Below are 15,402 nucleotides of genomic sequence, written 5' to 3' on the forward strand. Positions count from 1 at the left end.
TGATGTCTCTCTGAGCAGATGATTTCTCCCAAAATGCCACTCAGAGGTCAGGACAAGTCCCTTCAGGGTTGTTGCCCTCTTTGTTTCCAAAAAACAAAACAAAAAACAACTCTTTAGCACTTTGGGCTTTGTGCCTCTGAGCACTCACAGAGCGTTCCTCTCCCCCGCTCCGCGTGGGAGAAAGGTGCTTTTAAAAATACCCAAGGTCCAAGGGATTCTGAGCATTTTTCTTTTTTTAGGAAAAGAACTTTTAAGGGAATGTGATGGGAGAGGGTTTTCTGAACATGTGCAGAGTGCAAAACAACCAAAACTGCCCACCCCTTTTGTCTGCCTTCCTCTCATTTACAACCTCCTATTCTGGAAGTTTTGGCCAGACCATAAAAATTGTCCCTTGGAGAATCTTCGATTCATGCCCCCTACCCGCCCGGCTCACCTGCTCTCCACAAGCTCACCTTCTGCGTTCCTTCAACTGGTTCATTTCTAAAACAGGAATGGGGGAACCTCAGACCTGGTGGCCAAATGTGGCCCCTAGCTCCCTCCTATCTGGCCCTAAGGACACTCCCCTAGCTATATACCCCTTCCCAAGCCGCAGCCCTCATTGGGCCTGGCCATTCCCTCCTCAAATTCTGTTGTGTGACCAGCTGGAATGTAGCCTATTGCACATAGGAAAGTCGAATATGTTGCCCCGCCCACTTTGGCATCTGGCCCCGCCCACCACTGTTCTGCGGCCCCTGGGAAGTTTCCAGGAGGGAATGCGGCCCCTGTATTGTATGATGAGAGACAATGTGGTGTAGTAGTTAAGACCTGGGAGATAGGGGTTCCAATCCTCACTTAGCCATGAAGCTGGCTGGGTGACCTCAGGCCACTCGCTGTTGCTCAGCCTAACCTCACTGGGTTGTTGTGAAGATAAAATGGGGAGATGGAAAACCATACATGGTATGATACCTTAAGCTCATTGGCGGAGAGGTGGGTTGTAAATGCAATAAATTAAATAACCGGAGGGGTGTGTGTCATATGAATCATGCAAAACAACATAAATGATGTACCTATGCTGAACTTCTGTAATTCACCCTTCTGCAATTCAGTTTCTCTTGGTGCAAAATTTGAGTTTTCACCCTGCAGAATGTTAGTTTGAAACCATACCATGTCCTGCTTAGCTTTACACATGTGCTAGCAGTTTTATTGCTCCATTACGAGGGAGTTTTGTTGCTTTCTGGTGTGTGCGCATGCGCAGAACTGGCAAGCCGGATTTTTTTGCATCCTCAATCGCTGCAGCGAAGAGATTTTGAGAAGCGAAAGGACGAAGGAGGAAGACTTTCTCGATTTGGAAATGAATGCTTGTCCATTTATTTCCGTTCATTCTAACAGGTGAAGTCAGTATGCAGATCGGTAGTCATATTGCATCATAATATAGAGAGAGATTCACACGTATATATTATAACTTTAAATAATCTTAAACTTGTTCGGGCTCCTGCCTCGCCATCGACCATTCAAGCAAGCATCTTCTTGGAACAGCACCTTTCCACAGACACTTATCATGCTAAAAATACATGGATTGTTTTTTTTTTATTATTATTATTATTAAAGAAATAGTATGAATGTCACTTAAGGTTACCAACCAGTTTTTTGGCCCGAAGATGCTGGTCATTTCCCCTAGCTAGCCTAACCATCCAGGGCTGCCAACTAGGGTGAACTACGTTCAAAGTAGTTCAACTTACAGTTCAAAGTAGTTCAACTTGAGGTGGTCAACCTTGTTTCTGGACTCCAGCACTTCCACCAAAGGTGGGGGCTCACACAATCAAATGCTTCAAACTCTCTGCACATAGAAAAGTAGCATGTCAGGGAGAAATATCCCGCCCCAGCCCTCTCCCTGATAAACTAGTTTTCTAATTGCAGGGGGGGTGTCTTGTTAACTTATTTATTTACAGCATGGTGGAAGTCTTGCCTAATACAACCTCCCTCCTGCAGCCTGGCGTGGTAAAGGCACAGGTCTGCATCCTCAGCTAAGCTCCAGGATGGCTCACCTAGAACACATCAAAATTTGGCTGTCACTTCTTTTGTAAAATAAAATACTTGGAAGTTCAACAGGTGGAGCGTTTCTTGGCACAGAGTGATGAAAACAACGGAGAGGGTCACTTCCCCTTTCGACATTTCTCCAGAGCTCTGCAGCCTACCTGGTTACCTGAGCTTCCTGATTTATTTTTAAGAAAAGCACAATGGGAAGTGTCACAGATTCATAGAACTGTAGAGTTGGAAGAGATCCGAAGGGTCATCTAGTCCACCCCCATGCAATGCCTTACTTATGACATCTACCCCAGGCACTAATTGAAGCATAGAAAACTGGGGAAGCCAGCTGGAGATCAGGGTGCCTGCTGATTTTGTTTTTAAGGGAAGTCCTCCCCTTTACTTTTTTTAAAATCCACATGGATTTGTTTAAAAGTTAATAAAATTTCATGCAAAAAAAAAACCAACAAAAAAGAGCAGTTGCAGAATAGAGGGTACCTAACCTTCTTGTGCAAATGAGAAAGCCAAGTTGAGAATGCCATGAGGTTTAGGGAAATACGTACAGGCAAACAGCAAGGCTGAAAAATGCAGTACACTCTTTTGCAGAAGGAAATAAACTCCCCGCAAACCCCTCAGTCACCCTGAGAGTAAGGTATGCACAGCAAAAAGCCACAAGAATTTCACACCTTTCATAATTTCAGAAAGCAATTTCTTTTCCCCGTAAACTGATGGATGGCACCTCCCTCTGGGGATGCATCAGGTCCCTGCCTGTCTTTTGCCTCCTCTCCAGGAGGAGAAGCCACCCCTCTCCCCAGACCAGCTGTCAGAGCAAGGACAATTCCTGCACCCCATAATAAGCCTCCGGAAATGGCTGGAGCTGGAACACAGGATAAATTTTCAGTGCATATTTTGAGTAACGTACTATATTAAAAAGAAAAGGAAAAAACATCCCTGTAGGATGAAACGTGCGTGCCAATTCCGTCTCCGCAGATCTCGGCATGCTCCACCTATGTGCAAAAGGAGGGTCCCTTAGTCAGAGAAGCATCTGAATGATACAAAAGATGATTTTTTAAAAAATGAAAATGCGGCCAAACCCTGGCACTGTCCCCTGGGTTTTGTAACCAACGTGCTCAACTCGAATTAATGCATGGAGGGATTAAGACCATAGTGTATGCTGTCCTACAAGGTTTGACTAGGTCACCTCTGCTCACATTCAAAGGGCTACCAAATCTTTGTTCTCCCACTTTCCACCACATGTGTATCATGTAAACCCTTCCGGTAAGGAATCTACGAGGCTTAAGCAAGCCATCTTTGTGTTTTTATACAATTAATTTAGGAACTTTCACCACATTTAGGAACTTTCACCACCATCTCATATTAAGATCAGTTCCAATCTTAAATTTTGCTGCCCGTGTTTTCTGACTGATGTATGGAAAAGCACATGAATCTGACCTTTGAAGAGTTTGTAAGTAAACCATTTTTGACTTGCCAAATGTGTGGTCCTTTTCTATGCTAAGGGAATCGGGAGACTTTGGAAGCAACTTAGAAGCGGATATTTTAAAGGCTCCATTTCCACGCTTGACTTTGCTGCATGCTTTTGTGATTTTAAATTTCTGCTGGGGCTCTCTCACGAAAGAGTACTTGCCCCAAACCTGGAGCAGGCATCCAGGGAATTCTCCTTTCATTTTACTGTATCTATATTTTATTGTTTTCTTTTAACCAAAAGACAACATACCAAGAGGTTTATAAATCTTAATTCCATTCCAAAAAGTCTTAATTCCATTCCAAAAATGACAACCAATGTTCTGCTGGACATTTGGGTTGAGGTGTAGAGGTTTCAAACCCGAAAACCTGGGGAAGGGCTAAGTTTTTAGATGTGGTTTGAAGGTTGGTCTTCCCATTTTTGTTACATGGTGCTTGCACATGTAAATAATTTGCAGCCTCCCCAGCTGCTACAGTTCCTGGAATGTTTAGCAGGGAAGAAGTTATAGCATGAGTTCTTCTTATGAGCATCCTCGCACGTGTGACAGCCACAGAGGCTGCAAAGGCTATTTTTTTCACGTTGCAGGGAAGGAACAACAGCCCTCAGCAATGTAAATTATTAAACTTAATAATGCCCAAGATCTGGCCCTCACAAATGCCTACCATGGCAGAAAGACTACTGTATCTTTCAGGAAAGGAGAATGAGCTGCATTAAACTGCCACAAAGGGTTTGGCAGAGATTTTACAAAAGCTGCGATGTGTTTTAATTAATGTTCATTTGGTGGCAGAAGGGGGTCAGGTGTCTTGGGGCTCCCTAGCACCTGAAATATTGGAGGAAAATGTAAGTGGGCCCTTTATGAAATGCATGGACATTAGGCAAAAAGCATAGGTCTGCCTTCTAAGAACGTTCCTGCAAGAAAGCCCCTTGCCACCATGTCATCGTTTCAGCGCTGGGCACCAGCAGATCCAACTTGTGGCTTGCTAACCAAACGCTGCCTCCAGATTGACGGGAGCGCCACTGAGGAAGAACGCCAGCCAGGGTTCGGCTGGGCGAGTCGCACAAGGTTTGCGGCCTCAGTTAAACGTCCAAACCGTGGCCCCAGACAAAAGTTCTCTTCAAGGCAGAACTGAAGGCTATAACTGGAAAGGTGTTTATGTCCATCTAGATTAGTATTGTCTGATGGGCAGCAGCTCTCTAGGGCAGCATTTGCCAAGGTGGTGCCCTCCAGCGGCTGATGGGAGTTGTAGTCCAAAGACGTTGATCCAGGGACTCTCATATCTCCTCTACCACTTGCCATCCGATTCAGGTAACTAGCCATGCCGGGGATCAAATCTTCTGTACACAAAATGCGCCCTCCATGACTGAAACACTTTAATCTAAAGATTGAGCTGACCCATCTTCTCCATCAATTGATTACAGTCTGGAGCCTGTGAGATTTGCAAAGGAGGGCCAAATCGAACAAGGTCAAGTGTAAAATGCACCGAAAAGCTTTGAGGATTAAGCTTAATAAAGCCATTCTGTTTGCTTTCAGATAGGCAAGACTGGGCTTGCTTTGGTTTAAATCGGCTCAAGAGCTTTATAGCTCCTTGATGTTTGCAGGAGTGGGAATGTTAAACAGCAGCTTTGCAATATTGTTTTTAAACAGGCCAGGATTAGTGTTGGTTAAATGACGGTAATTGTTGTGTCCCAACAAAGCTGATCACCGATCAAGCGAGCTGCTGTTTAAGGACTGCGCCACCTGTGACCCACATTCCACCTCTTCCTTTCAAAAAAGCAAGAGCGTTTTGTGTGAGAATGAAAGAGATTTTAATCTGGGGAGTCCATTGCATGCAGAAGGGCCAAGGTTCGATCAAAGGGAAGTAATAGTCCCACTCTATTCTGCCTTGGTCAGACCACACCTGGAATACTGTGTCCAATTCTGGGCACCACAATTTAAGAAGGATATTGACATGCTGGAAGGTGCGCAGAGGAGGGCGACCAAGATGATCAAGGGTCTGGAAACCATACCTTATGAGGAACGGTTGAAGGAGCTGGGTATGTTTAGCCTGGAAAAGAGGAGACGGAGATAGGAGAGCATAGCTGTCAACTTTCGGATTTGAAAATAAGGGATCAGCAGCCTCACCTGTCCCGGGGACAGTCTACAGTATATCTAACAATCCAGGATAGCAGTGGGAAACGGCGCTGGAATAAGGAAATTTCCAGCAAAAAAAAGGGAAGGTTGACAGCTGTGGCTTGGAATAAGGGAGTTTCCTGCAAAAAAGGGAGGGTTGACAGCTATGTATGAGAGCCACCTTCAAATATTTAAAGAGCTGTCACATGGAAGAGGGAACAAGCTTGTTTTCTCCTGCTCTGGAGGGTAGGACTCAGGCCAATGGCTTCAAGTTAGATTAGAAGAAAGGAGATTCCGACTAAACATTCGGAACCTTTCTGGCAGTCAGAGCTGTTTAGCAGTGGAACAGATTCCCACAAGAGGTGGTGGACTCTCCTTCCTTGGAGGTTTTTAAGCAGAGGTTGGATGACCATCTGTCATGGGTACTTTAGCTGTGATTCCTGCATTGCAGGGGGTTGGACTAGATGACCCTTGGGTCCCTTCCACCTCTAAGATTCTATGAATCCCCAGCATCTCCAGATAGGGCTGGTCGAGACCCCAGTCTGCAGATCCTGGAGATAGCTGCTGCCAGTCCGTGTCAACAGTACTGAGACAGATGGAGCAGCCGCCTGACTCAGGTAGCTTCCTGTGTTCCTAAGGGCGGTAGGAAGTCCCTCTTTCGGATCCATTCCTGGTGGGAACCCTGGCACAGCTGCTTTGAAAATAATAAAAATAAGTTTTATTGATAGCAATGGGTATGGAGAGGAGGAAGAGGAGGAGGCATAATCCAGATGTCAGAAAAGCAATTAAATTAACACTGGCACAGTGCAGGCAGTTGCAAAACTGCTGGATGCAAGAGATTCCTCTGGCAAGAGTCACTAGCCGTGGTATCCAGAACCCGGCAACTCTGTTCCACGCTTTTCAAAACAGCTCTCGTGTCTTTTCCCAGACCCTGAAGTCTTTCACTTAGTGTTTATCTGTGGCATTTGCTGCACAAGGCAGCTCCTTTTCCATCCTGGCTTATTATGGGATTGCAGTCCTCCATTCAGGGAAGGAGAAAACCCAAAATAAATCTTAAGTATTCATTCAGCGTTGCAGTCATCGGCGACCGTAACCCGAGTGTCCTGACCAGCAACAAGGGTTCTTTTGCGTTGTGGGTGGGTACGTTTTGACAATCGAACGGGGGACATGGAGGGATAACACCCCAACTAGTCCCTCGTGAGTCTGCTCACCCCTCGTTTCAAAGAATCGACTGCTGGTATCCAAGTGGGCAAATATCACCACTGAGAGGAGCCAGATCTGTCCATGGGGGTTGCCAGCCGCTGACCGCCCCCCCATCACTCGTAAGTATTGGGGTATTGTTTGGTCCACATATTCTCTCTTCTCCTCTTGCACAATTCATGTCCATCGCTTTGCTTTTTCAAGACTCGATCATTCAGCTGTGTGGAAAAAACCTGGTTGCCTTTCCAGGGACATTGGGCAAGGTGAAAGATCCGTCAGAGGGGATAGATTTGTGGACAGCTCGGCGGCATAATCTTGCAGTTATCTGGCCTTTGGGTATTTCAATGAGGATCAGATGTCTGGAAAACCCATCCACACAGCCAAAGCCTGCCCCCGGGAATCATCTTGGAAATGATCACCATTCCTGCATTGCAGGGGGTTGGACTAGATGATCCTTTGGGGTCCCTGCCAACTCTAAAATTCTCTTGGTTCTATGATTCTATATTCCAGGGAATGCCAGTGCAAAGGAATCTTTTCTCCTCCTGTTGGGCCAGAGCGGGGAATTTTAATAGATAGCAAAAGGCAACAAGAGTGCTGTCGAAGACTGCAGGGCCAGATTTGGGCAAGTGTATACATACTTTTAACTGGAGTTTCTGTCAGTTTCCCTGAAGGCATTCGAAGCTCTGAAGCAACTGAAGACCTCGTTCGTTCCAAGCGTGGCGGCAACTTCACAGAAGCGTTTTCAAAGCAAGCCTCCAAACAAAACCTTTCGATAGCACAATCTGGAATGGTTGTGTACACAGATCACCTCCAAAGCATATTTGTTCCCCTCAAAGAATTCTGGGCATGGTAGTTCGCCAAAGGTTGCTGGGAATCCCGACTCTGTGAGGGATGAACCACAGCACCCAGAATCCTTCGCGAGAAAGAATGCGCCTCGGAGAGGCTTTCGAGGGACGGCGTGTGCCCGGCCCTCGGATCGGGATCTACAGCCCTCAGGAAATTGGCTGACGAAAGCAAGCAAAAGAAAACAAAGGCATGTCTGATGGTGGGAAGATGCCTTCGTATCCCAAGCCTGAAGCTGCAGGGCAGAGATTGTTATGCCGTGATAATGTCTCCATGGCTTTCGCCCAGGACCAGACTGTTCCAGGAGTCTTGCTTGGAGCTGGGCTGCGGAGACTGGCTCATAGCTGCCGGGTAGCTTTGTGGGGAAAGTTTGAGGCTCGGCATGGCAGAGTGAAGAGCAGGTCCATGTCCAGACATGGCAGAGACTGAGAATGCCTGATTTTTTTTGGGGGGGGGCATGGAGACAGAATGGAGATAGATAGAGAAACAGATTATCAATGGAAGTAATTAACAGCAGCAACTCACAATTATACAAAATAATACGCTTAATACAGATTAATTATACCCTAGTGCAGTGTTTCTCAACCAGTGTGCCTCCAGATGTTTTGGGACTACAACTCCCATCATTCCTGACCACTGGTCTTGCTAGCTAGGGATGATGGGAGTTGTAGTCCCAAAACATCTGGAAGCACACTGGTTGAGAAACACTGCCCTAGTGCATGGGTTGGCACCGGCAACCATTTCAGGGCTGAGGGCCGCATTCCTGCCAGGAATTGCTCCTGTCCTCTCAGTAATGTTTTTGTAAGTGTTTTTGTAAGGACCCAGGTGGCGCTGTGGGTTAAACCACAGAGCCTAAGGCTTGCTGATCAGAAGGTTGGCGGTTCGAATCCCTGCAACGGGGTGAGCTCCCGTTGTTGAGTCCCTGCTCCTGCCAACCCAGCAGTTCGAAAGCACGTCAAAGTGCAAGTAGATAAATAGGGACCGCTCCAGCGGGAAGGTAAATGGCGTTTCCGTGCGCTGCTCTGGTTCGCCAGAAGCGGCTTAGTCATGCTGTCCACATGACCCGGAAGCTGTCTGCGGACAAACGACGGCTCCCTTGGCCTATAGAGTGAGATGAGCGCCGCAACCCCAGAGTCGGACACGACTGGACCTGATGGTCAGGGGCCCCTTTACCTTTACGTAAGGCATTCGGGGGAGATGCCCTAATGGCTACAAGATACTGACCCCTTTGCCAAACGTAGAAGATGATCCGGGGGGATGGGTGCATATTAAAAATGGAAAGCGTAATGCTGGTGGTCAACAAAAGAGGTTCAAAGACTGTCTCAAGGCAAATCTTTAAAAATGTAGTATAAACACCAACAATTGGGAAACACTGGCCTGCGAGCGCTCCAGTTGGAGAACAGCCTTTACCAAAGGTGTCCTGGGCTTCGAAGACAATTGAACTCAGGATGCAAGGGAGAAACGTGCTAAGAGGAAGGCACGCTTGGCAAATCCACACCGTGATCAACTCCCACCTGGAAACCAATGTCCCCACTGGAAGGACGTGTGGATCCAGAATTGGCCTCCACAGTCACTTACGGACCCATTGTTAAAACCGTGTTTATGGAGGACAATCTTACTCGGCCACGAGTGGTCGCCAAAGAAGAAGAAATATTTTAAAAAGCATATCCTGCAATTCTGAGGTCTTAGCCCTGCTCAAACCTCCATCTCATGGCTGCAGTGAGGATAAAAACAGGGGGTGCTTTGCGCTCTGGAGGAAGGACGGCATATGGTACCAATTGATTAAACTGAGAGGGGCTCATGTCGATGTTTAAAGCCCTGTGTTCAGTCCTTGATGACGTCTAGCTAACGGCTTGCTTTCTCCTGCTCCGAGGGGAGGAACCGAACCACTGGGTTCAAATGACAAGAAGTTCAACTAAACATCAGGAATGATTTTCTGGGGGTAGGAGCTGTTCGAAAGTGGAACTGACTCCCTCGGAAGGTGGTGGGCTTGCCTCCATTGAGGGCTTTTAAACAAATCTTGGGTGGCCAGTGGCGGATTTACGAATAAGCTAAACAAGCTATAGCTTAGGGCAGGCATCCCCAAACTTCGGCCCTCCAGATGTTTTGGACTACAATTCCCATCTTCCCCGACCACTGGACCTGTTAGCTAGGGATCGTGGGAGTTGTAGGCCAAAACATCTGGAGGGCCACAATTTGGGGGGTACCTGGCTTAGGGCCCCACTCTCTTGGGGGGCCCCCAAAAAAATTAAAGGAAAAAAAACCCTGAATGTACATTCCCAAAATATAAGATAAAACCGACACACAGCAGCAAACACTGGTTTGCTCATTTCTATATATAGTGTGCCTACGTTCTGCATGTGCAAATGGCTTTAGATACCTATTAAGTCCATAAATTACCACGTAGCATATATTCAACATCAACACAAAAAACGGCGACAATTTGTTGTTGACAAAGGACAGCTGGACATATAAAGGGCCCCATTACCGTCAGTAGCGTAGGGCCACATCAAAGCTATATCCGGCCCTGCAAGTGGCCATCCATCAGGGACTCTTTAGGTACAATTCCTGCATTGCAGGGGGTTGAACCCGCAGGGTCCCCTCTAATTCTACAGTTCTACGATTCTATAATTGCCCCACGAGTTGGGCCCACAATCTTTTCCTTTTGCCCCGTTCCTCCTGTGGTGTTTCGTTCCTTCCTCCCTTACCTGTGGAATGGGCGCCGTATGCCCATAATGAGAGGAGATCCCTGGTTCCATTTTGATGGGGCGCATTTCTTCCACGGCAGTTGTGGTGGTTGTCGTGCTGGTGCAGGGAGCAGAGCTGATGGAAGAGGGAAGGCTGTCGCTACTGGCAGTCCCTGGGCATGGCGGAAGAGAAGGGAGAAGACAACAATGTGTTAAACTAGGTCTGTCTTGAAACTGTGCCAGATTTTGTTGTGGTCAATTTTTTCATCATGGGGGGGGGGGCTTCCGTTTTTTTTTTTTGCAAAGATAACAAACTGGGCATCGGGTGGATCTCCCTTGGGCTTTTAGCATTGCAGCTCAAGTCCTCTGGAATCAGCTGAAATTACATAAATTGCAACGTCGTGATGTAGAATGGGAAGGGACCCCAAGGGTCATCCAGTCCAACCCCCTGTAATTCAGGAATCTCAGCTAAAACATCCATGGCAGGTGACCATCGAACCTCTGCTTAAAAACCTCCAAGGAAGGAGAGTCCACAACCTCCCGAGGGAGATCGTTCCATTGTCAAACTTTAAGAATTAACAGTTCGAACTGTTTTCGTTTAAGAAGGCTTTCCCTGAGGCATTTATGGAATATTAATTGTGTGGCGCAATGGGGTTTTGCTGTTAACCAGAAGGTTGGTGGTTCAAATTTTCTGTTTTACAATTTAGAATACTTATTTAAACATCCTTAAAATATCAATGACTTCCCTTCTTCTCTTTCCATGATTCATTTTGCATGCCATGCATCCCTGCATATTTCACATAAACCGCTCAGTATTACGTTATTACATCCATCAAAACTTATTTACACGGTTGAATTTATCTAAATGCTACCAACCTTTTACAAGTGTCCACAATTCACCCCCCCATATATTCAATAAACATTTTCCAATCTTGTCTAAACGTATGTTCTTCTTGTTGATGTTTAGAAGACATCTGAAGGCAGCCCTGTTTAGCGAAGTTTTTAATGGCAGATGTTTTAATGTATTTTTTAATCATTTGTTGGAAGCCACCCAGAGTGGCTGGGGAAACCCAGCCAGATGGGCAGGGTATAAATAATAAATTATTATTATTATTATTATTATTATTATTATTATTATTATTATTATTATTATTATGAGTCGGCAAGTTGCACCACATTCCATCAGCTTAAATTGCCATTCTTCTTTAGTTGGGACTAAAATTCTATGGTTCTATGATCTGTACAAATTGTTTCATTATTTCTGACTTGGGTTGTGAAGCGGTACAAGCAATGGGGCAGTCACCTGTTGGCGCCTTGGATTTGTTTAAATTCTTTGGTTTCCGCTTCCTGGTCTGGATCCCTTCCTTCCGCATTGCTAAAGGCCTCGGGACCTAAGAAGAGAGCAACCTTTTAGAGCATGCACAAAAACCCAGAAACATTAACCCCTCTCAATATTGCAACAGTCCATGGCCAACGGGAGCGGGACTGCAAATCCAGGAATTGAGGCAGAACTGTTTCGGAGCAGGTTTTCATCTCACCGCAAGGAAGACAATCTAAGAGCGTCTGAACATAAGAAGTGCCTGCAGGATCCGGCCAAGGGCTCATCTAAGTCCAGCATCCTTTTCCCACAGGAGCAAAACCACATCCCTGTGGGAAACCCACAATCAGGATTCGAGCACAAGAGCCTTTTCTCCTCCTGTGGTTTACAAGCAACTGGTATTCAGAAGCATTGCTGCTTCAAACTGTGGAGGGCAGAGCATGGTCGCCGGGTCTAGTAGCCATCAACAGCCCCCTCCCCTGTGAATTTTGTCTAATCCCCTTTCAAAAATGGTTGGTGGCCATCGCTGCCTCCTGTGGCAGGGAGTTCCACAGTTTAAACTATGCACTGATTGAATAAGTGTTTTCTTTCCGTTTTATGGTTGAACAAAATTAAATAGTTCCACAGAAACATGTCACACCACAGAGAAAAGCCAAGCACGGACAGTAGTTCCATGGTGCAGTGTACACTACATATTCCATGTTCCAGAGAGACTGCAAGATGTATGATCTTCTTTGGTGTGTGTTGCTCTTACCTCTTGGAGGGAAGGGTGAGAAAATAAATGGAAGGACTGAACAAAATTAAAAAGTTCCCCAACGCGCGGGAAAAGCCAAGCAGGGAGAGCATTTTCAGACACTACATATTCCATGCTCCAGAGAGACTGCAAAATGAATGCTCTGCTTTGGCACATTGTCCTTACCCCGTGGAGCTTCATGTATAAACCGCAGGCGTTACAGACCGGCTCGCCTTCTGCATTCCGGCGCCACAGCGTGGTCGTAGTGGTATGGCAATTGGCGCATGAGAGTCCGATCCGACGGGAAGCCGACTGTGGGAACAAGGGTCGGAAGCGAGAACAAATGGCTGTTAACTCACCAGTGGCCTTGGGCAAACCATTCTTATTTCAGAATACCTGCAGAGGCTGCAGAGGCTGGGTTCCTGCTGTGGTCACCTCTAGATCTCACACAACCCCTGTTCTAAAACAGCTACGTCAGCTGCCAGTTTGATTCTGGGCTCAATTCAAGATGCTCACGGTTTGGGTTCAAAGCCCGAAACGACTCGGGCCCTAAGCATCTGAGAGACCGGCTCCTTTCCTACAGATCCCCTCAGGTATTAAGATCCACAGAGGGCCCCCCCTTGGTCGTTCCTTCACCCTCAGAAGCTCAGCCAGACTGGCCTCGGACAGGGCCTTCCCTGCAGCGGCCCCTAAGTTGTGGAATTCCCTGCCCACAGAGGTGCCTCTGGCTTCTTCACTACACAGCTTTTGCAAATGCCGAAGATGCAACCTGGATAGCTCAGTTGGTTAGAGCGTGGTGCTGATAATGGCAAGGTTGCAGGTTCGATCCCCTTACGGGACAACTGCATATTAATGCATTGCAGGGGGTTGGACTAAATGATCCTCAGGGTCCCTTCTACCCTGACCTTTGACATCTGATACATGCGTTTTCAGGGCCCACCCTATTCCTGCAATCCCTTTTTTAAATCCTGAATTTTAAAGTGCTCTAACCTGGGAGCTGCTGGAGGGCAGGTAATAAATTAAAGAATGGCGATGATACGTTTAAACCATGGTTTCCAAACTTTGGGGGGCCAACACCCTCTTGGTTCCTAAAACTCCTCCCCGGTGCCCCTTCCCTTACAAAAGGCGTTATTCAGAATGTCAGTTTGCATGACCCACTAACAAAGCAATAAAACTCAACGCAGTAACCCATCAGTTCCGCCAAAATCCAATGAAAACTAGTTTAATTAGTTCAACAAAACTGATGAACTTGATCCAAGGATGTTCAGAGTATGATAGTCATTCACATCTCCAGCAACCGCCTTCTGTCTTTTTTACTTTACTTTTTACTGTCTTCAAGCATCTTAGCGCCTCCTAGGTAATCCCACCGCCACTAGGGGGAGCGATAGCCCACTTTGGAAACCTTTGTGTTAAAAATAAAATGAGCAATGACGCAATATCATAAACTATGGAATGGAAATTTCTAATTGGCCGCCAGCAACTGAGATCGCGCTTCCGGGCCGAGTTCAGAGATGGCATCCTAGGTTAGCGCAGGTGTTTTCTTACCAGCCTCCTCTGGGGTTTGATCAGCGGTCGGTTAATGCCGTTTATCTTGTGGTAGAGACCGCAAGCATTGCACAGGTAATGGCCGGTGCCGTCTCTTCGCCACAGCGGGGTGGACATCGCTCCGCAGTTGACGCATTCCCGGCCTTCGGAGTAATCATCATAAAAATCTGCAGGTAGCAAGAGGAAGGGGGAGAGAAAGAGGATGCAAGAGTTGGTCTCGCAGAATCATAGAGTTGTGGCATTGCAAGGAACCCCCTGCAATGCAGGAATCACAGTGAAAGTATTCCTGACAGGTGGCCATCCAACCTCTGCTTAAAAACTTCCAAGGAGTCTACCACCTCCTGAGGGAGACGGTTCCACTGTCAAACAGTTCTTACTGTCAGAAAGCTTTTTCTGATGTTAAGTCGGAATCTGCTTTCTTGTAAAGTGGTACCTTGTTTCTCAAACTTAATCCGTTCCGGAAGTCCATTCCAAAACCAAAGCGTCCAAAACCAAGGCGCACTTTCCCATAGGTAGTAATGCAAAATGCATTAATCCATTCCAGACTTTTAAAAACATCCCCAAAAACAGCAATTCAACATGAATTTTACTATCTAACTATCCATAAAATGAAAGCAATAAACAATGTACTGCAGTCACACAATCAATCGATCAGTAGCTGAACTGGGTTACACACAGTCACAAAAGCAAAACCGAAAGAGTGGCAAAAACAAAAACACAAAATAAATAGCAAAAACAGGCAGATCTCAGCATAAATACTCAAAACGGAAGTGTAACACTCAAAACAAAGCACATTCGGCTTCTGAAAAAAAGTTTGCAAACCAGAACGCTTACTTCCACGTTTGCAGTGTTTGGGTTCCAAGTTGTTTGAGTACCAAGGCGTTTGAGAACCAAGGTATCACTGTAATTTGAAGCAACTGGTTCGAGCCATACCCTCCAGAGCAGGAAGAAAACAAGCTTGCTCCATCTTCCATGGGACAGCCCTTAAGATATTTGAAGATGGCTATCCTATCTCTTCTCAGTCTCCTCTTCTCCAGGCTAAACATTCACAGATCCCTCAACTGTTCCTCATAAGGCTTATTCTGGAGATGGATTTCCAATTCAGGCAATATGCAGAATCATAGGCAAATCTGAGCTGATTGACCCTCCTGCCCTGAGGCTAAGCAAGGTAAGTGCATATAGCTCCAGGAAGGAAGATTCAAAGGGATTTCAGTTCTTGATTTCACTTTTTGATTTAAAAAATCTATAAGCCACCTTTCTGGACCAGGTACACCCTAGACAGTGACCAAAATATAGGACGGGACAGAATTACCATAATCAAGGACAAAAGTGGTAAGGACCTAACAGAAGCAGAAGACATCAAGAAGAGGTGGCAAGAATACACAGAGGAATTATACCAGAAAGATATGGAGGTCTCATACACCCCAGGTAGTGTGGTTGCTGACCTTGAGCCAGACATCTTGGAGAGTGAAGTCAAAT

The 15,402-nt window shown here is 46.3% G+C and overlaps 1 protein-coding gene across 1 annotated transcript in view; it reads right to left on the minus strand.

Annotated features, from left to right (window-relative positions):
• Positions 1 to 1,503: 1,503 nt before the first annotated feature.
• GATA4 (GATA binding protein 4) overlaps positions 1,504 to 15,402 on the minus strand; it is a 46,838-nt gene continuing 32,939 nt past the window's right edge. Inside the window, exons 3-7 of the mRNA XM_035110885.2 lie at positions 13,924 to 14,090; positions 12,565 to 12,690; positions 11,631 to 11,718; positions 10,349 to 10,500; positions 1,504 to 8,075 (exon numbers count right to left, since the gene is read on the minus strand). Of these exons, the coding sequence (XP_034966776.1) occupies positions 7,893 to 8,075; positions 10,349 to 10,500; positions 11,631 to 11,718; positions 12,565 to 12,690; positions 13,924 to 14,090 (716 nt within the window). The 3' untranslated portion in view covers positions 1,504 to 7,892. The remainder of the gene's footprint in view (positions 8,076 to 10,348; positions 10,501 to 11,630; positions 11,719 to 12,564; positions 12,691 to 13,923; positions 14,091 to 15,402) is intronic.

The sequence above is a fragment of the Zootoca vivipara genome, chromosome 3, assembly GCF_963506605.1.
Source record: "Zootoca vivipara chromosome 3, rZooViv1.1, whole genome shotgun sequence".
Taxonomy (NCBI): Eukaryota; Metazoa; Chordata; class Lepidosauria; order Squamata; family Lacertidae; genus Zootoca; species Zootoca vivipara.